At 44.3% G+C, this 26845-nt stretch overlaps 1 protein-coding gene across 2 annotated transcripts in view; it reads left to right on the top strand.

The window, feature by feature from the left end:
* USP7 (ubiquitin specific peptidase 7) overlaps positions 1 to 26845 on the top strand; it is a 162538-nt gene that overhangs the window by 128627 nt on the left and 7066 nt on the right. The window contains exons 21-30 of one of the 2 annotated variants that reach the window (XM_075011292.1): positions 8807 to 8907; positions 11036 to 11189; positions 11844 to 11938; positions 13264 to 13372; positions 13457 to 13534; positions 15254 to 15354; positions 15927 to 16026; positions 17142 to 17261; positions 24077 to 24148; positions 24909 to 24999. In XM_075011292.1, coding sequence (XP_074867393.1) covers positions 8807 to 8907; positions 11036 to 11189; positions 11844 to 11938; positions 13264 to 13372; positions 13457 to 13534; positions 15254 to 15354; positions 15927 to 16026; positions 17142 to 17261; positions 24077 to 24148; positions 24909 to 24999 — 1021 coding nt within the window. The remainder of the gene's footprint in view (positions 1 to 8806; positions 8908 to 11035; positions 11190 to 11843; positions 11939 to 13263; positions 13373 to 13456; positions 13535 to 15253; positions 15355 to 15926; positions 16027 to 17141; positions 17262 to 24076; positions 24149 to 24908; positions 25000 to 26845) is intronic. The other variant, XM_075011291.1, reaches the window with a different exon arrangement.

Here is a 26845-nt window from a genome sequence, read left to right as displayed (position 1 = left end):
GCGTATTCAACGACTTTATCTGTTTTTCTTTCAAAGTTTTTTTCAGATACTTAGGCTACTATGAGTTAGCCGGTTGTTATTTTGCAAAAAAAAAAAAGAACAAACAACAACAAACAAACTACGAGCGGGACAGCTTCAGCCAGTCCCAGTAACAAGCGCCGGAGGCCAGGAGCTACGGCCATCAGCCCTCCTGCTGAGGCAGGCCATCGGACGGGGAAAACAGCACAAAGAAGGTGCTAAGTACCCACTTAATAAAACTCAAAGACTCACCAACAATGTCCTCTTCAGGCTTTAAAAAATGTGAGTCCTGCCGAGAGGCGATGCCAGTGTCCGATGGGCACAGCCTATGCATAAGGTGCCTGGGGGAGTCCCATGTGGCACAAAAATGCGCCTTCTGTGCAAAATTAACGACCAGAGCACGGAGAGACAGGGAGATGCGCATTAAAATGCTGCTTCTTGATAAGGCCCTCCAGCCAGACGTGCCGGAGCGGCCGCAGCAGGAGGGACCCTCCGGGGCCCTTAAAAGGAAAGCTGCCTCCCTCACTCCATCAGCGCAGAAACGGAGGAAAGTCTCTCCAGCCCGATCCCTGCCGGCAGCAACAGTGAGCGGGACGGGAGGAGCACGCAGCCCCCAGCCGCAGCAACAGCTGATCGGCGGCGGCACGGAGAGCCACGTGCAAACGGCTCAGCCTCCGATGATCAGCCAGCCGCCCCGCAACGCAGGCAGGGCGGCGGCTAAACAAGCGCCGGCACCGCAGGCAGCGGCACCGACCCTGGCGGAACCGGCGGTGCAGAGCGCGCAGGCACGTAGCCTGCAGGTGCAGAAGGACACCGCACATGCGGCACCGCCTTCGAGCGTGCCTAGCACGGTGCCGACGGAGCCGGGATCCCCCGTGCGTCAGGGGGCGGAGTCACCTCCTCCAGGGAGGGGGAAGGCTGCACACAAGAGGAGGCATTGCAGCCCCTCTCCGGACAGGGCTGTGGAGCTGCTTTCTCACAGCCCTCCGCTTACGTTGCAGACTCCAACCAGAAGGCAGGGGTCCCCCCTAGCCTACCCGAAGCCCCCTTCTCCATTTTTGCAACCAGCCTCACCCTGGATGGCACCACCTTCACCCTTCCTGGGGTTTGAACCACTGGACTATTATGCGAAGTCGCTCTCTCCAGTGTCTCGACGATCTCCCTCCCCCAGACGCAGAGGGTACCCACCAAGGGAGTGGTCTAGGTCACCCTCCCAAGAACAGTGCCTATACTGCCATGGTCGCCCCTACCACGCGGGGCATACACACCATCGGCAATCTACTAGGGAAAGATCCCCACAAACTATCTCGTACCCCCGAGGGCAATCGCGACCGGGGACAGAGACTCAAGCATCTCAAGGGGGACTGGTCATGGAACCCCGAGATTTTCCCTCGCAAACCTCTAGCGAGAGGGTGTACCATCACCAGCAGGAACCGGAAGGGTCCAGAGAGACGTACCCCAGCGGTTCCTCACTCTCTTCCCCAGACGAGGCTACGGCCCTGGGGGACGTCCATCCTACGGACGATCTCAAACAGTTTCAAGAGCTGTTTAAGAGGGTGGCCTTCACGCAAGGCATCCAGACAGCAGAGGTGCAAGAGAAACACCATAAGCTCCTCAAAAATTTGAGACCTCCGGCCTCTTCCAGAGTAGCAATACCGCTTGATGAAGCGATCTTAGAGTCCGCCACTACGATATGGCAGACCCCTGCAACTATTCCGCCTGTCCAAAAGAGAGCGGATAAGAAATACTTCGTGCCGGCGAAGGGCATGGAGTTCCTGTTTAGCCACCCACAGCCAAACTCCCTGGTGGTGGAGTCCTCGCAACAAAGATCAAAAACATCTCAATTTAAAACAGGGGGAACGGACAAAGATGCCAAGAAGCTAGAGCTGTTCGGCAGAAAGGTCTACTCCTCCTCCACTTTAACGTTGCGAATGGCAAATTACGCAGCGCACTTAGCGAACCATAATTTTGACAACTATTCCAGGTTAACTTCCCTCATGGACTCGCTTCCAGAGGACAAAAAGCCGGTCCTCAAGGCCATAGTGCAAGAAGGCTGCGAGGATGGGAGTTCAGATTGCTTTGGACGTTGCGGACACGGCAGCACGTTCCACAGCAACCACAGTGGTGATGCGAAGGGAGTCCTGGCTCCAGACCTCGGGTATACTGAGGGATCTGCAGGCGAAGATAGTTGACCTTCCCTTCGACTCGCAGAAGCTGTTTGCTGAATCAACTGACTCGGTCCTTCATTCCAGTAAAGATTCAAGAGCCACACTCAGGACCCTGGGGATTTACACCCCCCATACACAAAGAAAAGGTACTACCCTCAGCAAAGGCGGTACCAGTACCAGCAACAGCGCCCCCAGTGTCACAGGGGTTACGAGCAAGGGCGACATCAGCAGCACCAGCAGTACAGAACTCCCAGGCGACGCTCACAACAGAGCCGGGCGTCCTCGGGGCGGGGCCAAAGGCCACAAGTTTGACATACAGATCCAGGGCTGCGCCATCACTACCATCGCACACGGTCATCCGAAGCAGCTATTTCACCATCGCCTCCGACCATTCTACGACCAGTGGCAAAGGATCACCACAGACAAATGGGTGCTGGAGATCATAGCCACGGGGTACGCCATCCTCTTCCAGTCGCTCCCACCGTCACGACCTCCACCCAAGCCCCACCTCCAGGAGGACCCACGTAGCGAGGCTCAGGCAGGAGGTGGACCATCTCATGCTCATAGGGGCGGTGGAAAGAGTGCCGGAGCAACTGCAAGGGAGAGGGTTCTACTCGAGGTATTTCCTCACGGAGAAAAAGACAGGAGGCTGGAGGCCTATCTTAGACCTTCGCGGCCTCAACAGGTACCTGCGCAAGCAACGTTTTCGGATGACCACGATCGCCTCCATCCTTACAGCTCTGGACGATGGAGACTGGTTCGCAGCCCTCGATTTACAAGACGCGTACTTCCACATAACCATCCATCCGGCTCACCGGCGATTCCTCCAGTTCATGGTGGGCAACGAACACTTCCAATACAAGGTCCTACCGTTTGGCCTCTCCTCGGCCCCCAGAGTCTTCACCAAGACCTTGGCAGTGGTGTCAGCCTACCTGCACAGACAAGGGGTATTCATTTTCCCGTATCTGGACGACTGCCTGCTCAAAGGGGCCTCGAAAGGAGAGGTTCTGCGCATGATACGCGTCACAGTAAACACGTTCTCCTCACTTGGCCTGGTTATCAATCTGGCAAAATCACAAATAGACCCCACACAGGACATAGAGTTCATAGGGGCTCGCATAAACTCGGTTGCAGCGAGAGTATACCTACCAGAGGCTCGCTTTCGAGCCATCGGTTCCCTCGTGCAAGTCATCACCTTCAGCCCTACGGTGCCAGTCTTGACGTGCCTGCAGCTACTGGGCCACATGGCAGCGGCGACGTTTGTAGTGCAGAACGCCAGGTTACACATGCGCAGCATGCAGCACTGGCTGGCGAGTGTATACAAACCGGCAGTACACACCGTTCACAAGGTGGTGTCGCCCACAGCCGGGGTGCGCAAATCCCTGCAATGGTGGGTAAACCCCAGGAACTTGCTAACAGGGGTACCCTTCCACCAGCCGCAAATATCGGTTTTTCTCACTACAGATGCCTCCCTCATAGGGTGGGGAGCGCACCTGGGCGAAGAGGTGACTCAAGGACTGTGGTCACCCACGGAACAGTCACTACACATCAATGTACTGGAGCTCAGAGCAGTGTTCAACGCCTGCAAACACTTTCGAGACCACATACAAGGCAAAGTCGTCGGGATCAGTACAGACAATACCTCCACCATGTTTTATATAAACAGGCAAGGAGGAGCTCGATCCCGTGCCTTATGCGCGGAAGCAATCCGCTTATGGAACTGGTGCATCGCCCACGATATAATTTTGAAAGCCTCATACTTGCCGGGTGCGCACAACGTGAAGGCAGACCAGCTGAGCAGGCGTTTTGCGCTCACACACGAGTGGCAGATCCGTCCCGATCTGCTACGGTCGATTTTCCACGCATGGGGTTTTCCCCAAATAGATCTGTTTGCCACTCAGCAGAACAAGCAGTGCCCACGATTCTGCTCCAGGGCAGGACTGGGCTGGGGGTCCCTGGGGGACGCGTTCGTGATCCCGTGGGGGGGCCCCCTGCTTTATGCGTTTCCTCCCACAGTGCTGATCCACAAAGTTTTGCAAAAAGCCAGGAGGGGAAGGGCCCGGATGATCCTGATAGTCCCAACGTGGGATCGCCAACAATGGTTCCCCCTACTCCTGCGCATGTCGGACCATCCACCGATGCCTCTTCCGGTGGCGCCGGATCTGCTCACGCAAGCCCAGGGGTCCATAGTGCATCCGCACCCCCACAGCCTGCGACTGCAAGCGTGGTTAATCCATGGCTCAGCTCCCTAGAGAGCACATGCACAGTGGCAGTACAACATGTCCTAGAAAGTAGCAGGAGGACTTCCACTAGGAAGACCTACAAACAAAAATGGACTCGCTTCACGGCTTGGTGTTCTACCAAACAGCTGGCCCCCCTTTCGGTGCCTATACCTACAATTCTAGAGTATTTACTGGACCTCAAGAGAGGAGGACTCTCGCTATCCTCGTTAAAGGTCCACCTTGCCGCCATCTCGGCGTTCAGACATGAGGAGGAAGGGCACACGGTGTTCGCCCACCCTATGGTTACCAGGTTCCTCAAAGGGTTGATAAACCTCTACCCCCCTCGGAAACCGATTCCACCTTCGTGGAACTTGGACCTAGTGCTTACCACACTGATGGGACCACCGTTCGAGCCCTTGGCCACGGTTCCCCTCCACCTCCTTACAATTAAGACGACCTTTCTTCTCGCAATTACGTCAGCTTGTAGGGTGAGCGAGCTCGCGGCAGTCATGGCAACGCCACCCTGCACTGTTTTTTCCAAGGAGGCGATAACCATACGGCTGCATCCAGCCTTTGTCCCCAAAGTTTCTTCTGAGTTTCACATCAACGAACCTATTGTTCTACCCTCGTTCTATCCAAAACCTCATAACTCCAACGAAGAGGCGCGCCTACACCTCCTGGACGTGAGGAGGGCTCTAGCCTTCTACATAGACAGGACCAAGTCCTTCTGGAAAACGGATAGACTCCTAGTCTCCCTCGCTCCCAAATCGAAAGGAGAGGGTCTCTCCTCGCAGAGAATCTCAAAGCACATTGTATCCTGCATAAAAATGTGCTACGAGCTCAGAAAGACTCCTTTATCGGCCACTCCCAGGGCTCATTCCACCAGGGCGGTGGCGGCATCAACAGCCTTTTTCAAGGGCGTTGCGTTAAAAGACATTTGCAGAGCGGCGACCTGGTCGTCCTACGACACCTTCGCCAAACATTACGCCCTTCACAGGGTATTCCAAGAGGATACCCGTCTCTCTGCAGCGGTCCTCTCGGGGACAAGCTGCACATAATCCGATTACCCACCTCCTATCTTGGGTTACTGCTGGGTAGTCACCTATTGTGGAGCACCCACGGGGACACTCGAAGAAGAAAGAGAAGTTACTCACCGTAGTAACGGTGGTTCTTCGAGATGTGTCCCCGTGGGTGCTCCACTACCCTCCCATCCTCCCCGCTTCGGATCTCTGTTAGTGTTTTGCAGGGGCACCCGAGGCGGTTGGTTGAGGAACTGGCGGGGACCGGATTGCGCACGTGGCCAGGAGCGCGCAAGGGAGCGGCGCGCGCCGGCGCATGCGCGGTCCGGCACAAACTGCTTGGAAGATCCGATCTGCGGCGCCGGGCAAGCCCGTCACCTATTGTGGAGCACCCACGGGGACACATCTCGAAGAACCACCGTTACTACGGTGAGTAACTTCTCTTTAGCATTCCTCCCCTCCACCCAGACTGTGTGTTACTTATGGGTCGACTGCATACTCCAGCAGAAATATTAAAGTAACATATTTTACAGCTTGTGCATTCTACAGTTAACAGAGCTTCCGTTGTTAAAGATGTGCACAGCAGCAGTTGTTTAATTAACTACACTGAAAGCTGTGGCTCCAAAGCCTTTGAATACTTGAGCACAAAAGAATATTATTAGAAACCTAGCTTTGAAATCAGCAGTCAAAAACTGCTAGTAATTTGTGTGTAAAAATCCCTACCCTTTAAAAGTTTTCTTTTGCATGGACTGAGGTAAGGGAAATCTTTAAGGTCAAAAAAGTAGACTTATCTACATGGAAGTCCTGCGTGGTCCTCTCTGGCTACGTCTACACGTGCCCCAAACTTCGAAATGGCCACACAAATGGCCATTTCGAAGTTTGGGGCACATATAGACACGGCCTCTGTGTGCTGGTAGCACTAAATCCATGCATGCTCCCTGAGTCACCATGATAGTAAAGCTGCTGCTGCAAGCAGGGCTGGCCTGATTGCTCCCAATGCCTGATCTTCTGCATGTGACTCTTCAGTGACCTGTCTCCAGCGGTGAGAAGGGAATGCTGCATCCTCCTCTGCCTCCACCAAGACATGTGAGAGCTTCCACCGAAAGTGTAGCAACAATACCTGCTTATAATAACTTCAAATTGCTCTAGTGGGATTTGAATTTGTAGTGAGGCCCTTGGTACAGTAGGAATGGGTGCTCTAATGCCACTAGGTTCCTGCTTTGCTGGCTGCCACATACGTGTTTCACGGGGCCCACAGAGTACCATACAAACAGGCAGAACTGTTACCAGGAACTTCTATGTGCATAGTCACTTCCAAATTTACATTAAAATTATAAAAACCCCGTCTTTCAAATCATATGGGTGAGGACCACAAAAGATCCTGCCAGCTGTTGCTGTAAACCTTTTCCAGATGGGGACCCATTTGACAATTCAGGAAGACTTGGTGACCCAGGGCAACTCAAAAATGTTGCGGGGGAAGGGAAGAAGAGCAGTGCCATAATTAGCTAATTTTGCACCTGGGGCTAGAACATAAAATTGCACCCCCTCATCTTTATATTTTCATAGAAGCTATTTCTAAAAAAAGGAAAAAACATTAATAATAATAAAGTAATAACACTGTTTTTTATGGTTTATTATTTTATTATCATAGTTGATCTGAGCTGCAGTGGGGGAAAATATCCCGCCCCATGCCCCAGCTTAAACCCCACACTTAGAGCTTGGAGGGGCTGCGGGGGGAGGTCACACTCAGGGGCTCAGGGCCTGAGGGAATTACACACGGGCTGGGGGTCACACTCAGGCTGGGAGAAATCACACAGGTTTGGCGGGCTGGGGATCACACTTGCTCTGGGAGGGTAACTCAGAGGCTCAAGGGGCTGGGTGAGTCACACTAGGGCTGAGGGGAGATACAAACAAAACATGAAAACTGACAAATCAGCTACACAGAACAGAAGGGGTGGCAAAAAAGGGGATGGGAGGAAGAGGGAATGAAAATTACTTACTGCAAGAATCTGTTAAGTGGCCTGCCAGGGATGACTACAAATATTAAAGGTAGAGAAGCTGTCTGTGTAATGCATGACTGCTTCTCTGTTGATAGAGAGAGCTCCTGCATGTGGCAGCATTAAGGAGCTTCAGATGACTCCTTTAAGAGCCACATTCAGCTCTGAGCTGCAGGCGAACCTTAACAAATCTAATTACGACATGTTTGGGTCCCAACCCATAGATTGGGAATCCCTGCTGTGTGTAAACAGATATATTTGAACCTCCATACTCCAGGTGTCCCTAATCCCTGGAACCAGGGACAAAAAATAACTCTGGGTACTGCTGCTACATCTGTTGTCCAAGCAATGCAGCAACACGCTGCTCCAGAGGATTTTCCACACAGCTTCCATCTCAGGAGGGGATGGTGCCTTGGAACAGTGGTGGATGTGGAGCCATCCTGGGATCAGGGTGCCCCACCTCCATCCCTCTCATGCCTTGACCCTGCAGTGACCTCTCTGGCCCAAAGAAGTCTAATCCATTTTACCCTGTTTTCCAGGGTATCTAGAGTAAACGGGTTCAAGTATATTACTTACATTCCAGGAAACCACATATATATGTGTTATAGTTCTTTAAATACAGTAGTACATATTTATGCTCTGAGGGCTTTTCATTCCTTTTGAAAATAAGAGGGCAGCTGTTACAGTGAATCAGTTGCACCTTGCCAAAAACACAGGCTAGTATTAACTGGGTTTCTTTATGGGCTAGTCTACACTAGCCCCCTTCTTTGAACAGGGCATGGTAATCAGCCCGAGTGGGGAGCTTTGGGAGTAAGGGCACTTGGAAGTTGGGTGGGTACTTCGAAGTGCCTGCAGCTACACAGCTTGCTGGCGCTTCAAAGTTGCTAACTTCAAAGTTCCCGCAGCTAGAATTAGTCTAATGACGTGCTGCATATGCATCTCTGTACCTCATTGCTATTCCCTGCTCAGGCGGATTACCATGCCCCCTTTGAAGAAGGGGCTACTGTAGACGAGCCCTACTCTTCTGAAAACATGATTTGAAAAAGAAGAAAACAACATTTGAGAAGTTTGGATTGGGGCTGGCTATTGAGAAAGTATGATGGACTATATAAAACATTTCTAAATGGTTTCAGTTTAATTACAAGAGAATCTAATGTAAATTTTGTGGGTAAAGTAGAAATAGCCAACTCTATCATGAGCAGTAAAGTTTGTAAATGAATTATTTGAATTAAAACAACCGCCAAAATTCACCCCCTCCCCATTCATTTAAATTTAGTTTGAAAAAGAAAACAAGTTGTGTTCCATTGCGATATATTTGCAACTGCAAGTGCTTCCTGTTTCGCTATTTCTTCTAATTGTTTTCCCTTTTATTTTTACTGCAGGAAGTTAAACCGAATTTAACAGAGAGAATTCAAGACTATGATGTATCGCTTGATAAGGCTCTTGATGAACTCATGGATGGTGACATCATAGTATTTCAGAAGTATGTATTTTGAAGGAATGGTTATGATAGTTATGTCACTTGTTTAACTTAAATTTATGAGGAGAAAGATTTTCTCCTTAGCATTTTTAACAGTTATTTTCAAATGTTGAGATGTGTAATTGCTTAATGGCAGACATAGTCAGCAGTATTGACTTACTGGCGTGGAGGGGTGTGGGAATTAAACTATTAAGAATATTAAACTAGCATTCATAAGATTTTTAAAAAGCGTTTTTGTCCTGAATTAGAAGACCAATAAATACTGAAATAGATCTTCACATGATGATGATATTGAGGACGGTGTTCAACAGGAACTCTGGACTCTGCAGCTTTGCCCTTGAAGCCACCATAACTGAAATACTATATTTTGGAGCCAAGCTCTAGTTCCACTCCATTTTCAACAGGGTTGTGGGGATGTGACTATCACACGCAGTAATCTGTTCCTGGAATATTTTCAGAGAGGATGTTTCTGATTTCAAGGCGGGGGAAGTGGCTTCGGGGCCAGCTGAGATGGCACAGTCTCCTGGGTGATTCTAGGGCACAGAGTCAGTCCCCTGCCTGGTGCACTAGTTGGCTGATCAGGCAAAAGTCATACCTAAAGGTGTTCTTTCTATAGGGGAAAAGCAGCTGAGCAACCACATGGTTCAATCACATTCTGAAACCAGCCTATTTGGTTTTCTTTTGCCTGAGATTCCCTACTTTTCCTTCTGAAAAAATGGCCGTTTGCCCTCATTCCCCTCCTGTGGAAAGCAATGCAATCTGGGAAGAAGACATCACATACCCACAACCACTTGCAGGTCATTTTTTTCCCCATACTGCACCAGTGGAAAAAACCCAGAATGCTCTGGAGCTGAGGGAGCTATGGGACAGGTTCACACAGTTGATGTTTGGGAATTCAGTGTGGCAGCACTAACTCAACTTTGTGGGGAGGTGAGGATAGTCAAAATTGAATTTATAAAACCCAGTGTTATAAAATTGAATTTATATCGTAGAGTAGACATAGCCTAAGTCACTGTGTTACAACGGCTGTACAAAACTCTTGAACTGGGGAGTTCCTTTCAGCCTGGAACTAAGCTGCCTTCCCTTTACCTCTTATTCAGTCTCCCTCACTAGTCACATATTGATGATGACATGCTTCTGACTTAACTGAGCACATATTCAAATAATAGGTTCTTGTTGAAGGTTTTTGCAAGACAAAGGGAAAACTCCTGTGACTTATATCAAGTAAAGGAATCTTGCTTAAGCTAGTCAGGGCTATAAATCAGCGTTTCTGTGCTCTTACACCTGATGGTCACACCAAACTGTGTTGCTCTGTTTCTCTCCATGGGCTGACAGTTGGTGGAAGCCAGCTAGTCTATCTTCAGCAGTCTAACCCCAGATTATGTGAGATGAATGTAATTCTCATGTCATGCCTTGTAACTCGCATTCCCTGTTGACCCAGTTGGTGTTAAGCACCTTTGGCTGGCTGCTGACTTCTGGGTAAGTGCACAGCTTGTACCCTGGTGCTATTGCTCTGCCAAAAAAATAGGGGTACCACTCAGTAGTGATCTTTACTGATGCGTATACACATTTCACATCTGTGGTTCAAGGGATGCTACTGTATATCAAGCCATTGTGCAGAGTGATTAATAAAATCTTCCATGAGAATATAGGATATTTTCAGCAGTATGGTAAAGGTATGTGGTGGCATGCTAAGGGAGGGAAAGGGCTCGAATGCCAGTGAAACAGGTCTCTGAAACAAAAGAAGCCAGCATGCTGCCAGATAAGTATGCATGGTGTACAGATGTGTTAGAAGTCCTTGCACAGCACATAAATATTCAAAAGGTATGAATCACAGCGACAATTTCAGTCCCATTATGTACCAGTTGCAGATCTTTAAAAGTTTCCTAACTGCATTTCTGTATTTCTCAGTAATATTTCTGACTTACCACCTGCTTTGGGCTGCATTCCCAAGCAACCCAACTCCAAGAAGACCCGGTCCCGGCGCGCCAGGGGCCGCTACCAGCCTCACACCGTCCACGGGCACCTCTTAACGGTTTCACGCCCTCTTGAACTCTGACTTAGTGCATAACATTTTTAACACTCCTAGCTACTTGTATAATGTAGATAGTACAATTTGTCTGCTTTGTAGGGATGACCCAGAAAATGATAACAGTGAATTGCCAACAGCAAAAGAATACTTCAGAGACCTTTACCACCGTGTTGATGTCATTTTTTGTGATAAAACTATCCCCAATGATCCCGGATTTGTTGTTACTTTGTCCAATAGAATGAATTACTTTCAGGTATGTATTCTACTAGACTTTGTTTCCTCTCATTTTATTTTCCTGTTCACAGCTCTTTGGGTGGTGATGTGTAGTAAAATCAGGCTGAAATTAATTAGTAAGTCAATATACCACTCTTTGGATAAATGTTCCTAGAAGGTATTTGGGGCCTAGGCTCTGCTTTCAGTTCTCTTTTTTTTTTTTTTCACCTAGCTCATTGTGCTCTTCTACATACAAATAATTCCAGTCTTCTTTTCATACTTTTGGCCCTGCCTTTTTAAAGTTTTCCTTAAAGAACCACTTACTGCTCTCAGAAAATCTTACATATATTTGGATCGATTCTGCCTTTGTTAATATGGCTTTAGTTTTCTTTGCAGAGTGTTTCCTTTTTATTACCAAAAGCAGTTGGTTGCATGAAAACTAGAATTTTATTCTTTAAAATGCTATTCTGCTTTGAAAAGTTACTCTCTAGAAATGGCATAGTAAAATTACTTCTGAATACAATTTGCTTGTGTATAAGGTGTTTTGTTTTCAGATGGTTTTGGACTGTTTCCACATCAGTCTTGGTATCTGGAAAAAACTGTTGTGTTTTCTGTTTTAGTATCATTGTCGGTAATAAAGATTCAGCCAGATTATGCCCTCATGCATACATGTACAACCTAATTTACCTTTTAGCTTTTAGAAGAACTTTTATTTCCACAGGTTGCAAAGACTGTTGCACAAAGACTCAATACAGACCCAATGCTACTACAGTTTTTCAAGTCCCAAGGGTAAGATGAGTTCATGTAAACATAACTTTCTAGTTAAGCTTTGTAGGTTTTTGCAAAATATTCATGTCTAATTTTAAGTAATTTAAAACTAAGGAATTAGAGTTAGATTGTCATTTTATCATTCAGTAACTTTTTCCATATTGCCACTAAATTAATTCTTTGGCTAGTTACATTTTTTTCAGCTAACGTCACCAAATATTTATTTTCAGGAAAGAAAATATTCATTTAATTGCATATTCTGCACACTGTGTTTGAGATTTTTTAATCAAACTGACATGCAAAGAAAGTATTAATTGTATGATAGGTATGCTGTTAGTGCAGTGCCACGTGAAAGAGTAGGCAGCAAATGTCTCTCTGGGCTCATGTAGATTTTGAATGTGTCAGTTTGAAGCGCATTATCTAACCAATTTAAAGAACTATGTTTATTGGCTTTAAAGGGAATCCTTTGTTGAAAGGATGATAGCCACATTGGACAGTTTTATATTGAGGTAATAGAGAAATGACATTCAAGACTACAAGCTACAGAGAATTACAAACTTGCATTTCTAAAGTTGTCACATTAGTGATTGTTTTAGTCTACTGAATGACAAATTCTAAGGGCTTTTTTTTTAATACTTCCACGTAGCACTCACTGAACACTGAATCTAATTTGCCTTTCTGAGAAAGGTAGTCTGTGTATGAAATCAATGTAAAGTATTTTTCTTTAATTATATCTGAAGCCATTATATGTGAGGGTGTCTTAGGCTCCATTCAAGGATACTTGTACATGTCAACTGGTCAAATACGTGTCTGATTTGGAGTGGAAGGAAGCCGTAATCAGGTGTTAGAGGGGCCTTTCCCCGTGTCTTTGTCTGGTGAGAAAAAAATAGGCAAATAGTAATAAGCACAAACCAATGGGATGAGGAATCAAAATAGCTGAAGCGGAAGTTAAAGAATTGCATGTACTCTTCATTGGTGGAAGAGAATCAGTGGAAAGTGTGCAGAGGTGTATGGATAGATGTTTGAGGACCATGTAGTGGAAGGTAAGTGTTGGAAGAAATTATGTCCATCACTGAATAAAGAGTAGAGATGAGACTTTTTTAAAAATAAAACACACACACAAACTCCCTTTGAAAGTAACTTAGGAGTTGTGCTCTTCAGCATTTGAAAATTTCCCCTTAAGCATTGTGAATGTAGTGCTGCATGGGTTGGGTATGCCAGTTTTTTAACAAGGTGAAATGTAAGTTTAAGTACTTGAAGTTAAATTTTCATTGCATTCTCAACAGATGTTTACTGTGTGGCAATGGATTTATATAGTGATATTTGTATGTTGTTTTCTTATATAGTTATAGGGATGGCCCAGGTAATCCTCTTAGACATAATTATGAAGGTACTTTAAGAGATCTCCTGCAATTCTTCAAACCTAGACAACCTAAAAAACTTTACTATCAGCAGGTATGAGTCCTTATTTATACCACTGTGCTTTTGTGCTTCTGTTGTCTTTACAAAGTATATCTCATTGGTGTCTGTTTTTTCTAGCTTAAAATGAAAATCACTGACTTTGAAAACAGGAGAAGTTTCAAGTGCATATGGCTAAATAGCCAATTTAGGGAAGAGGTCAGTACAATTTTATCTGCCACACTGGATGCACTGTAATTTCTTTTCTCATAAGCCTTTGGATAGTATATATATTTTAGAGAGTTGTCTGTCTGATCAATAACTCCTAAGCAGTAAGACCTTGGACCACCAAATTCAGTGTACAGCGTCCTGTTACCATAACTTAAAACAATGTAGGGGTTTGGCTTTTCCAGGAAAACAGGATGAGTCTGCAAAGGGTTTGCTTCTCATAAGACAGAAAAGAGACAGAATCACCAAATCAAGTTCAGTTCTCCAAAATGGCATAGCTGAGACTGAACCAAAATGAGCCAGAAAAGTCAGGTGAATCTGGAATATGATTGCTTCTCAATAAACCTTACAGAGAGTAAATGGAGAAGTTTAGAGTAATGCTCTGTTTTGGCACATCTAAATCAATGCTTAAGATTTGAAAACTAGAAGAAAATGTTATTGGAAGCCAAACTGACTATAGTTCTTTTTTGTTAAAACAAGAGTTTTTAGGGTTGAAGAAAAAAATACACTTGATGGAATTCCCATTTAAAAAAACTTCACTAAAAACATTAAATGGAAAACTTTTAACATCCCCTTTCTTAAAGAAATCCAAAATAAAAATAAAATAGCACTGTGTTTTTGAAAAATGCAACTATTTACGTACAGCATATATATTTTCCGTATCTCTCTTCTCACCGTACATCTCCCCTTCCCCTAAAAGAAAAACCCTTAATTTAGTTAAGGACATGAGCAGTGCTGGGTAAATTTGCCAGTCTGTTATGTAATGTTGACTTTCATAATACGATATATAATGTTGACTTTTAAGGACTACATCACGGTCTGCAACCAGAGCCGCAGACAGCTCTTTAAGGACTCTTTTTTTGTGTGGCCTCTGATACCATAATTGCAAAGTTTAAAAAAAAAAACAAAAAACTAATTATTGTGAAAAACAGTGAACATCTAAAAGAGTGAAAAAGAACAATTCATATCTAAATAGCAAATGATGTGTAGTCTCAGAACAGTGGGTAACTTCCCTCTAGCATCTTCCAGAGAGAGAAAGAAGGTTCAAGAGTGAAAGTCAGGAAGACAGTGATACAAACACACACACAAAGTCTGAGAAAATACAATATCTAAAAGTTTGTGAATGCCCTGCAGTAAAGTTATATCACATTACAAATCATTGTGCATGTGCTTTTCTTAAAATACTACTACTACTACTTAACTGTTGTATGCCATGTGGAGCATAGGTCATCTTCAAGTCTCTTCTACTTCACTCTCTCTTAAAATAGGGGTTACAAAAAGTATGGTATGACGTTATTTATTAAGGACCATCTTGCGTTCATATGTATTGTGGCTCTTGAATTATTGAGTTTTTTACCAAATTGGAAAAAATAGCTCTTCTTGCTATCTTGGTTGCCAACCGCAGACTACATTAACAACACAGAACTTGCAACGTAATTTTCAGTAATTGTAACTCTTTGAAATTTCCATTAAGAAGAAAAGTTGCATCCGTTGCTTTCTAGTTAACATCCTGAAATAACGGAGGCTTCCACAGTATGTTTCTATAAAAAAGAATTGCAAATGGAAAGATAAAACAAGTTTTTTGCGTACACATTCATGATCATTACCTGTTGAGCAAAGTCTAGTATTAAGTCAGATTTCAATGTTCTGTGTGCTTCAGTTTGTTTTTCTGAGCATTAATTGTTTTATTTTAAATATTGTGTTGTAAAGGAAATAACACTATATCCAGATAAGCATGGGTGTGTACGGGACCTGTTAGAAGAATGTAAAAAAGCAGTAGAACTCTGTGAGAAAGGTTCAGGAAAACTAAGGTAAGTAGAGAAGATAGCTAGAAAATAGTTTTTTTAAAATATAAATCGGTGGCTCTCACGGTGTGGATCTCACCTGAATGAAAAATGCTGTAAATTACAATGGAAAATCAAATGCAAATTAATGTTGTCCCTGTGGATTTAACAATTAAAGGTGTTAGAGCTCTTTGGTTTTGGAAAATCTTCGACTATAAAATATGAGCTAAATTAATTTAAAAAATCTATTTCTGAGAACAAAATCTCAGTGGCATTGAACATTCATACATTTCACTGACAAATTAAAATAATGTATTACATTTTTCCAGAATGCATGTGATTAATTTTCCAAACATAAAGTTTGTCATATAATGGGAGAGACTTGAGAAAATAATTTAAATAAATACCTGTTGGCTTATGATACAGATCCACTGATTCCTCAGGACTAAGTCCATTGTTCAAATATTCCACAGTAGTGGATACTGAATAATAATTATTCAGAATTAATATTTAATTCTGGATATAGTAATATGCTAAAGTTGTAGCAGGTGTGTGTTATATTGATTTTTAATCCTTTTTATATTCATATTGGTCATAAGGCTTCTAGAAATTGTAAGCTACAAAATAATTGGTGTCCATCAAGAAGATGAGCTGTTAGAGTGTTTATCACCAGCAACAAGTCGAACGTTTCGAATAGAGGTAAATGTTTTATGGTTTGAGGTATTTGATTTTTAAAGAAATACGAGACACTAATTTTTGAAAAGGCTGCATTCTCCAAATGGTAATTATCCATCCTTAGATTCTAATAGCTAGTTTACACAAATGGTCACAATATTTGACTGACAGACATTTTTTAAAAAATCCTCTAAAAGTAGCCAAATCTGGTTTCTCCTTCACTCCAGAATAGTATGAATTTCTTGATCTTGTAACAATTATGTTTTCAATGTTTTCTGCTCAAATGTTGTGACAGGAAATTAAAGCCTTGCAAGGAGCTATCCACAAGGAAACTGCCTCTCAGCAGTAATTTAAGGTTGATATAGGGACTCGTACTGTATATTGTTGTTATTAGGCCCTGTTTTCCAAATTGTAGGTCTGCTTGTGCATATTTTATTCTCTTCTTAATTAAGGCTAGATTTTGAAGTCGGATTAGATCAGCTGGATGTGACATTTCTCAGGATTTGCATTTTTTATGCTTTAAATAATTTAAGCATTGAGAACTCCACTTACTTCAAATCCCATAAGCTGAAAATAAAATTAACTTGTCGATACAAATTTGTGTTCCAAGGAAATAGGAAAGATTGCATTGTGTTATTCTGGCACTCACAGGTAGTTCAGGAATGGAGCAGTGCTCCTGAGGACTCCTGGCTAACACTGTCAATTAAAGAAAAATAGCAAATAATAGAGGTCCATTAGAAATAGGGCCACTTCTATATCATGTCAAACAAAAGCTGTTTTCAGATGGAATGGTTTAAAAACAAAAAAGTGTGGCAGGAGGGACATTTGACCTCCAACAGAACTGAAATATGAAGAATTTTGGTACAGAGATACTACAATTCTAGGTTATTGCCAGACAAGCTGTAGAAGGAATTGCATGGGATATGGAAAGCCTTTCTGTGAAGGACAGTCTCACCTCATTCCCAGCACCCTGCCAGAGGATACTTTTCTAAATGATGTTAGGCAAATGGGAAACTCATTTGGCTTTTAACTATGTTATGGATCATACATTATGTGTAGACTTTGAGTTATGCTCTCTGATGTTTCATGTTATTGTTTATGGACCTCGCCATGTTCACCATTTTTACATGTTAATATAGGAAATCCCTCTGGACCAGGTAGATATAGATAAGGAAAATGAAATGCTAATTACAGTAGCGCATTTCCACAAAGAAGTTTTTGGGACATTTGGAATTCCGTTCTTGCTGAGGATACACCAGGTACATCATGTTTTTGTTACTCTGCTGTAGGGTGTCTACATAACATTTCTTCAACTTCTTTTATGAACAATTGTGTGTAATATCGTTGTATGTATTACAGCATCACCTCAATAGAAATGTTTCTCAGGACCATGTGATTCTGACTTATAGGAGAAAATTCAAGTGGAATGATTGTTTTTTGACAGACCCTACTGAGCTACTGGTGGGTTTATTTAGTGGTTTTAGAGAGACCTGCCAAATTGACTACAGATTGTTCTCTGGTCAACCCAGTTACTCTACCCCAAATGAGAAGAATAAGAGAAGTCTTAAGAGAAAACAGGAGAATTTAGACCCCACTTTGTAGGCCCCCAGAGCAACGCAACTAAAGGTACATCAACTCCAGCTATATTATTCATGTAGCTTGAGCTGGCGTACCTTGAGTCAACTTTTCTGCTGTCGTGCAAATGTCACCTAAGTCAGTGAACTGAGATTCAGCAGTTCTTACTTTTTCCACAAACTCCCAGTATGATCCTGGTCAAATCATTTAATATCTTTGGGCCTCAGTGCCCCATTTGTAGAAATAAAGAGATTCGTCTTCGAGTGATTGCTTATTTGCATTCCAATGCAGGTGTGCATGCATGCGCATGCCCAGTTCCTGGAAGTCTTTTTCTCTTAGCCAGTAGCCATCAGGTTGGTGTGATGCCCCTTGGAGTGGCGCCATTATGGCTGCCCATATATACAGCACCCAGCCTCTCCCTGCTCAGTTCCTTCTTGCTGCAGTGACAGTTATCAGAAGTCCCTGTGCTCACGTGAGCAACCTTTCTTGTTGGTAGCCCTATAGTTGTCAGTTTTGTCATAGTTATTAGTTAGGTAATTAGTGTGTTACCAGTTTATTGTGTACATAGTTGTTGGGCTTGAGTTGGGGAGGCTGGTTTCCCCCCTCTTGTGGCCCCTGGCTCTGGGGCATGCCCAGGTCTCCAGGCTTTAAGGCCTATGGAGATTTATGGCAAGCACATGCCTGCAATGCTTGAGCGACAACCATCGGGGAAATTATTGTGTGATTTGCAGGACTTTTAAGCCAGGGACTCTAAAAGATAGGGCACAAGGCCTGAAAGTCCTAATGGAAGCTGCACTTTAACCAGAGTGTGCAATGTCAGCATCGAGAATGGACAAATGGGCTCAGTACCAGGGTGATGGGCTGGCACCACATCGTGCTAGGAGGCATAGAACTCAGTCCCCCATCCTGCATAAGCGGAAAATGCACAACAGGCACCAATTCCCTACGGCACACAGGAGAAAGGAGAAGCTTGAGACGCCAATGGTAGAACAGCGACATGGGGCAGGACTCGGAGCCAGGCATTGATGCTGGCATGAAGGCCAAGTCCTCATTCATCTGAGATGCCTGCAATACCCGAGGCATTCCGTGCGGCGCAAATTGTCCTGAGGATCACGGCACCTGCCTCACCTCCCTGGACTTCAGCACTGCCGGTGCACGTCAGAGCTGGCCTCCGTCAGAGGGCAAGCCAGTTATGATGGCAGTGGCTTCAGTGTTGCTGGTACATTCGGCGAATGTGGTACTGGTGCAAGTGCCTGTGGGTCAGGCATCCCCCTGGTCCTTGGCGTCAGAGCCATCAGGTTTGGAGTTAGACTCTCGCTTTTCAGGATTGAACAGGAGCAGGAGTGACCATTCCTCATCCCGTCAGAGCCAATGCTCAAGGCATGGCCAGAGCCATCACAGAAAATAGAGAAGCCAAGAAAGTCGACTTGTGTGGGAGAAAGTTTTATTCCACAGGTGGTTTACAGTTGCATAGAGCAAACCAGCAGCCTCTGGTGAGCAGGTACTCTTCTAATGTAGTGTCTTCACTTTCTGAATTTTTGGAACTAGTTCCTCTGGATGCTAAACAAAAGTTTACTGCAGTAGTGGAGGAAAACAGACTCATTTCTCATGCGACCCTCCAAGCAGCTCTGGATGCTGTGGATGCGACTAACGGGGTTATGGCTTCAGGGATTGCCATGAGGCATGTGGCATGATTACGGGTCTCTGGCCTGCCACAGGAGGTTCAGCAGACCATACAAGACCTACCCTTTGAGGGACCCGCTCCAATTTCTGAGAAAATGGACAAAAAACTTCATAGTCTTAAAGACTCAAGAGCGACCCTAAGGTCTTTGGGCGTTCATGCTCCCACAACTCAGCACAGGCATTTAACTCCTCCCCTCCCACCTCTTCCTTTCCTAGGCAGTTTACACAGCAGCAGTAATAGCCTAGGGATGATAACAGAAGACAGGGCCATAGCAATAGGAAGCTCCTTAGCCGACCTGGCCAGGGTTAGGGACAACAGAAGCCCCTGTCTAGGCCAAAACCAAACTTTAGATTATTCACTCAGGAGCATCAAACCACTTCACACTCGGGATCCAGCACTCCCTATATTTTCTTTTCACTTGTCCCCTTTTTACCTGGGCTAGTGCCATATAACATCGTACCAATGAGTCTGGCGCACAGTAGAAGGGGGATATGCTATCCAGTTCAGTTCCTTCACTTCCCCATTCCTCTTTAGGGACCCCCGTCACGAGAACGTGTTTGCCCAAAAGGTCCAATGACTCCTCGAGCGGAGTGCAATAGAGGAGGTTCCCCCCCAATTCAGGCATCAAGAGTTTTAGTCCCGTTGATTCATAACACCGAAATCCAGAGGGGTCTGAGACTCATCATGGACTGGCGAGGCCTGAACAAGTATGTAAAAAAAGATCAGGTTTTGCATGGTCTCTTTGGGGCTCATAATTCCATTGCTGTATCAAGGGGATTGGTTCGCTACTCTTGACTTACCAGGTGCATATTCTCACATTGCAATCTATCCTCCTTGCAGTAGGTTTCTCAGGTTTGTGGTGAGTGGTGGGTATTATCAGTCTTTTGATGTTTGACAGTCTCGGGTTGTTGGAAAACAAGACAAAATCGATGCTGGTTCCCACACAAAAGAGAGTTCATGGTGGCTCTCTTGACTTGGTGTATGCCAGGGCCTCCCTTTTGGAGAGCAGGTTTCAGGCTATGACCAGCATCATAAACAGCCTAATGAGGTTCCCCAGCATGATGGACGGGGTGTTGTATTAGACTCCTCAGACACGTAGCAGCATGGACGTTCATGGTACAGCATGCCAGGCTTCAACTGCGTCCTCTCCAGTTGTGGCTGGCTTTGGTATATTGACCTGTGAGGGACGATATAGACATTAGTGACTGTACCGCAGTGGGTTCTGCAGACTCTGCGTTGGACACTCAGACAGTGTGTGCCGGGGTTCCTTTCGAGACCTCCCCAACCACCCTGTCCCTGGTAATGAATGCATCAGACCTAGGCTGGGGGAGTGGGGGGCAGAGTACATTTGGGACAGCACCAGACTCAGGCTCTTTGGGGCACATCAGACCTCGAGCTTCACATCAATGTGAGGGAGCTCAGGGCCATCAGGTTGGTGTGCAAGGTATTTCAACACAGTCTGGCAGGTCATTGCATATTGTGAGCACAGACGACACAACAGCAATGTATTATATCAACAGATGAGGGGAAGGAGTGCGTGCTCCTCTCCCCTGTGTCATGAGGCTCTCAGGCTTTGGGAATTTTGCATTCAACACCAAATTGTCCTGCAAGCTCACTAACTACTGGGGTTCACAATACTGTAGCGGACCACCTCAGCAGGTCCTTTGTGAACCATGAGAGGTCCAGTCACCCATATGTGCTGCAGTCAATTTTCCAAGCGTGGGGCTCTTCCCAGGGGGACCTCTTCGCCACTCATCTCAAAGCGAAGTGCCAGGCATTTTGCTCTTACCAGAGCCTGGGATCTTGGGTGGATGCATTCAGCATCTCATGGGCGGGACCATTCCTGTATGTGGTTCCTCGTGTCCACATGGTCTTCCTCAAAATTTGGTCAGATCAGGCCTCAGTGATCCTGGTGGCTCCAGCATGGGCCAGGCAGCACTAGTACTGGTCCTATTAGACCTGTCAATGAGCGAACCAGTAACACTCCCTTTATGCCCAGACCTTTTGATGCAGGATAAGGGGCGGTTGCAGCACCCCAGCCTTCTGTCACTTTTCATGATCAGAGCCAGTCAGGGGCATGCTCCTGATCAGTGAAAAAAACTAGGGCCACGTATCTAAGGAAGTGGAAGAGGTTTTCGGTGAGGATGGCGCAAAGAGGTTTACCTTCACTCCAGTCCTCTATCCCAGTCATTTTAGGTTACTTGTGTCACCTAAGTCAGAAAGGGCTGGCCCTTTCCTCTCTTAAGGGGCACTTGGTGGCCATTTCCGTTTTTCGTCCTGGCCCAGGTTTTTCATCGGTGTTCTCAGACCCAGTGGTGAAAAGGTTTCTTAAAGGCCTGGAGAGGGTTAAGCCATAAGTGTGGGGCCACTTGCCCTCATGGTGCCTTTATCTGGTGCTATCTGAACTTATGGCGGCCCCCTTTGAGCCCCTCACTTCCTGCTCCCTACTGTTTTTAACTTACAAAACAGCCTTTTTGGTGGCCATTACATCGTCCAGAAGGGTTTCCGAACTGAGAGCCCTGACTGTGGACCCTCTGTACGCAGTGTTCCACAAGTACAAAGTTAGATTGAGACCACATCCAACTTTCCTGCTGAAGGTCGTCTTCTCCTTCCATATCAATCAGGGTATTCCTTTACCAGTTTTTCATCCTAAACCACATGCCACTCTGAGGGGGCAGAGCCTGCACAACCTAGATGTATGCAGGGCGTTAGCTTTCTATATAGATAGAACCAAGCCTTTCAGGGAGTCACAACAGCTTTTTGTTGTGATGGTGGACAGGATGAAGAGCTGTCTGATCTCCTCCTGAATAGTGGTGTGTATCGGGGAATGCTACAGGCTAGCAGGGATGACCCCATCCCTCAATTAAGGCTCGTTCTGCAAAGGCTCAGGCAACCTCAGCAGCATTCCTGGCCAGTGTCCCAATTCAAGAGATCTGTAGGGTTTCCAAGAGGTCCTCCATACGCATATTTGTGGCTCGTTACACGATTACAGGGCACGCTAGGAAAGATGCAGCAGTAGGCAGGGCCATACTGCAGTCTTTCCGGGGCTCCGACCACACCTCCTAATGTCAGCTTTTATTCACCTGCATTAGAATGCACGTGAGCAATCGTGAAGAAGAAAAAACAGTTACCTGTTTCCGTAACTGGTGTTCTTTAAGATGTGTTGCTCATGTCCATTCCAAAACCCCACTTGCCTTCCCCACTGTTGGAGTAGCCTGCAAGAAGGAACTGAGCAGGGAGATGGTTGGATAGTGTATATATTGGTGACTATAATGGTGCCACTCCAAGAGGTGCCACACCAAGATAACGGCTACCAACTAAGGGAAAAAGACTTCCGGCAATTGGGTATGCTCATGTGCACACACCTGCATTGGAATGGACACAAGCAACATACCTCAAATGGCACCAGTTATGGAAAGAGGTAACTGTTGTTTTCCTCTCTTTCTTCTGGTTATTTTAATATTATGTATTTAAATATAATACACAATATTTATAACATTGTCTTGCCTCTGTTTAGATTGCAGTTATCTCTGAAACTGTGTGCGTGCGTACGTATGTATGTATGTACACACAATGCCAAATATAATGAGAGCCTGATACCAGCTGTGAATTTTAGGCACAAATTGTAAAAAAGGTTAATTTTTGACTGATACGAAGAAGATTGTGTCTCTTTTTTTAGTAGTGGCTGTGAAAAATGAATGCTTTTCACTTTGTCAGAGCCTTCTTCCAACATAACTTCATAGCCTGTGAACTAAAATGTCTTATTTAAAAACTTAGCGTACATTTTATAGAATTGTAGAACTGGAAGGAACCTTGAGGGATCATCAGATCCAGTCTCCTACATTCATGGTAGGGCCAAGCACCATCCAGATACCATCCTTGGCAGATGTTTGTCTAACCTGCTCTTAAAAAATCTGCAGTGATGGTGATTCTACAGTCACCATAGGCAATTGATTCTAGTGCTGGAATACCCGGATAAGAAGTCCAGCCTAAATTTCCTTTGTTGATATTTAACCTCATTGTTATTTTGTCATTGGGAATTAAAATTATTCTCCTTAACTCTTGATGATAGGATAAGAACTATCTTGAAGAACAGTGAACCATTCCAAAATAAAAAACAATTGAGCTAGAATTTTGGAAGTTAACATCTTTTTGTAGCTCTCACTTACTAGTTCCCATAAAGATTATCTAGTTTTCTAAGGTTCTTGGATCCAGAACTGTGTGTATTCTCACAGATTTCAGAGAGACTAGCTGTGTGTTCCTATATGTAGTCAATGCCAAATAAAGGGAAGACCACTTGTTACATTTTTTTTTTCCCAATGGCTGATTTTTGATTGATTCTTTTCATACATTGTTTTTTGTGGGCTTCTAAAATAACAAAAGCAGAGATATGTAATTATAACTTAGGGCAGAAGTTCACAGTTTATATGATTTAAAATGACAATGCTAGAGAAGGTATTTCTTACGCTAGGTTTTTTTCTTGTTCTTACATTTCTCGCTTTGTATCTTGGCCTCAGCCTGATTTATACATATGTCAAAAGTTGTGCAAACAAGTATTTGATCAAATTAGGAACAATTTGCTTACAAGTTAATTGTAACACAGTATGAATTGAAAATACAGATTTTCATTGCTGTCACCTCCTTGTAACTGGTATTGAAATTTCTCTAGTTTCTTCAAATCACTGATTCATTTAAGTAATTGTTCTTCAATGCAAGACTTGTTAGGAAAATTGCAGCAGTCACTGAGCAATTTCTCTTCGTAATGTTGATGATTTAAATTATTTTGTTGATATCTACTGTTAAAATAATTATTAGGGTGAACACTTCAGAGAGGTGATGAAGCGGATTCAAACAATGCTGGACATCCAAGAAAAAGAATTTGAAAAGGTAGGGTTGTGTTGGGGAGACTTCACTTTGCATTTTGTTGATTCTGAGTTCAGAGTGAAAAAAGCTCTAATGCAATATTCTTAAGGGATATAGAGCAGCAGTTTTACCGTAAAAGACCTGGTTTAAATTAAATGCTACTGAGTTGTCATTAGATTATAGGATGAGGGGTGGGAAGAAAGTGCTATGTGGGAATGTTGATAATAATACTTTATGGAGTTTTCTCTTCCTTTGTTTGGAGTATGTCCCATTTCAGAGTAATACTCTTTCTATACCCCGTTGGTGGACAACCTGTAGCCTGTGGGCTGCCAGCAGTTCAGCAGAGCTCTATGTATGGCCCCCGAGATTCTTTGTTTACCATTGCCAGTTCCTGCTTGTTTCTGTCTGCATAGTTTTTTTTTCCCCTACCAGTGTTACTAAAGTGATGTGCATGTAAAGCAAGAGCATGAAAAGTGAGAGATGTTCTGATTGCACACAACAGTGCCTGTGAGAGCTAAGCACTCCTTTTACATCCAAAGCACTGTTACAATTCAGTTTATACACCCCACAAATTCTCAGTAAGCAGGCACAGTTAGCAAAACTACCCTATCCTGGGAGAAGATCTTGTTTATTACAGTCTTGCAGCCCACTGAGATGGAGGGCCACTCATGCAGCCCACTCATAACCTAGGTTGCCCATAGCTGCTACACCAAATACAGATAGCTTAAAAGACTTGCAGTGTTTTACTTCCATCCAGAAGCTTAACAGTTTGTTCCTTTTGAAGTTTAAGTTTGCCATTGTAATGATGGGTCGACACCAATACCTAAATGAAGATGAGTATGAAGTGAACTTGAAAGATTTTGAGCCCCAACCTGGTAAGTAGCTGGTTGATTTGACTCATTGCTTTTAAACTGAAGCAATTGTTCTGCTATTTATTAGTTATTCAGTCATCCCTGATTCAGGAAATAAAAAGGTACATTAGTGTCTACACACTGAATATGCTGTATGTAGTTATTCACTGATGTATCTGTATATAAATATAAAATATATATGTACACAGTGTTGTGTGTGCATTAGTTAGCATGGGAGAATACATATTGGTATTCTTAATGTGTGTATATAAGCATGTGTACCTGAGTGGCTGTGTACTCTTGAACATGCACATGTTCACATACAACACATTATGCAAGAGTAGGAAGCTGTGGTGCAAACTAAAAGCTTTGCTATAGTGCTCATCCTACTCTAGGTTATAAGTACTTGATTATTTTTATTAGAGTAACATACGTATGTAGTATTTGTATAGTACAAAGAGCCGTTATTGTGTGCTTCTACTTTTTGTAGAGACCGTAATAAGGGTTCAGTGAGGATGGAATCAACCAGGAAAGAATATTGACTAGGGATGCTGTGTGACTGCACTTAGAGATGACATGTGGTGCTGAAATGTAACTCTAATCTGCATTTGTCTGTGTACCCTCTTCATCATATTCCTTACTTGACTAATGATTAGCGCTCCATTCGCTGTGCTTGTTCAGAGGGAAGCCAAGCCAGTGTACTCTGTGAACGTTTTACCCAAGGCAGTTCCTAGGGTTGCCAGTAGGAGGCTCCAGTGTAAATTGTGCTGATTTGGTGTTCCCTGTCCTTGCTGCCCATTTTTAGGGTTCCCCACCACCACCCTCCCAGAGAAAGGAGGCTGAAGATAACTTGCACCCAATCACCACTTCTGGTAACACAAGGAGTAGTACTCCGTTTATGCTGGCTAGGTTACACCTGTATATTGAGGGTTGAGTCCAGCCTACAGATTTTTAAAGGATCTCAACTTCTATTAATGATTCAAATGCAGTTGTGAAAAAATGTGTGTCATGGTCATCTGTAAAAGCTTGGGCCCATACTTCATCCATAATTGTCAATGATTTGTTCAAAAGTTTAAGCAAAAGCACAAACAGGTGTATTACCCCACCGTTCATGGTATGTTACATATTTATGCATACATAGAAACATGGAGATATACATATCTCATAGAATCCAGTCTAGTCCCCTGCATTCAAAGCAGGAACCTATCACCATCACTCACAGTGTTTGTTAATTTTGAAAGGACCCCTCAAGGATTGAACTCACAGCCCTGCTGCTGTAAGGCCAAACGCTCTAATCACTGAGCTACACCTCCTGCTTTGTGTTAGCTACAGTGCAAGTATCATGTCAATTTGTGCTAGAAGAAAACTGAGTTCTGAGAATATTCTCTGAGGAAAAAAAGACATAGTTCTGAGGGTGGTCAGGTAAGGGGCAAGAGCTTTTCCATACCTAACAAACAGCAGAGGCTAAAGCCGTATGGGAAACTAGCCGGAAAACTAGAGCGAAAGAAATACCAAAACTAGCAATGAAAATCAGAAGATAATTTCTCTGCAACTGCTGTCGTCTTTAATTTCACTTGCAATATCTGAGATGAAAACTTTTGTAATTTGATTGAAGACAGTTAATGAAAGCTTACTTCTGAGTAATTTCCCAGCATATAAGTTGGCTTGTATAAAGATTTACATATGTAAGAGAGAATTTGAAGTGCTAAAACCTTGCTCTAGGTCAGTGGTTCCCTACCTTTTCAGCATCAATCCCCTCTCTTGATTTTTAGAAACCCTCATGCCCCCCCACCTCTTCTTTACCATCATCCATCCCCCTTTTTAACAAACAAATCAATTCATAATTTAAAATGAACACAAAAACTTGATA

Source organism: Carettochelys insculpta, chromosome 16, assembly GCF_033958435.1.
Source record: "Carettochelys insculpta isolate YL-2023 chromosome 16, ASM3395843v1, whole genome shotgun sequence".
Classification (NCBI taxonomy): domain Eukaryota; kingdom Metazoa; phylum Chordata; order Testudines; family Carettochelyidae; genus Carettochelys; species Carettochelys insculpta.
The sequence above is the reverse complement of the archived record's forward strand: the minus strand, read 5'-3'. Positions and strand labels throughout refer to the sequence as shown.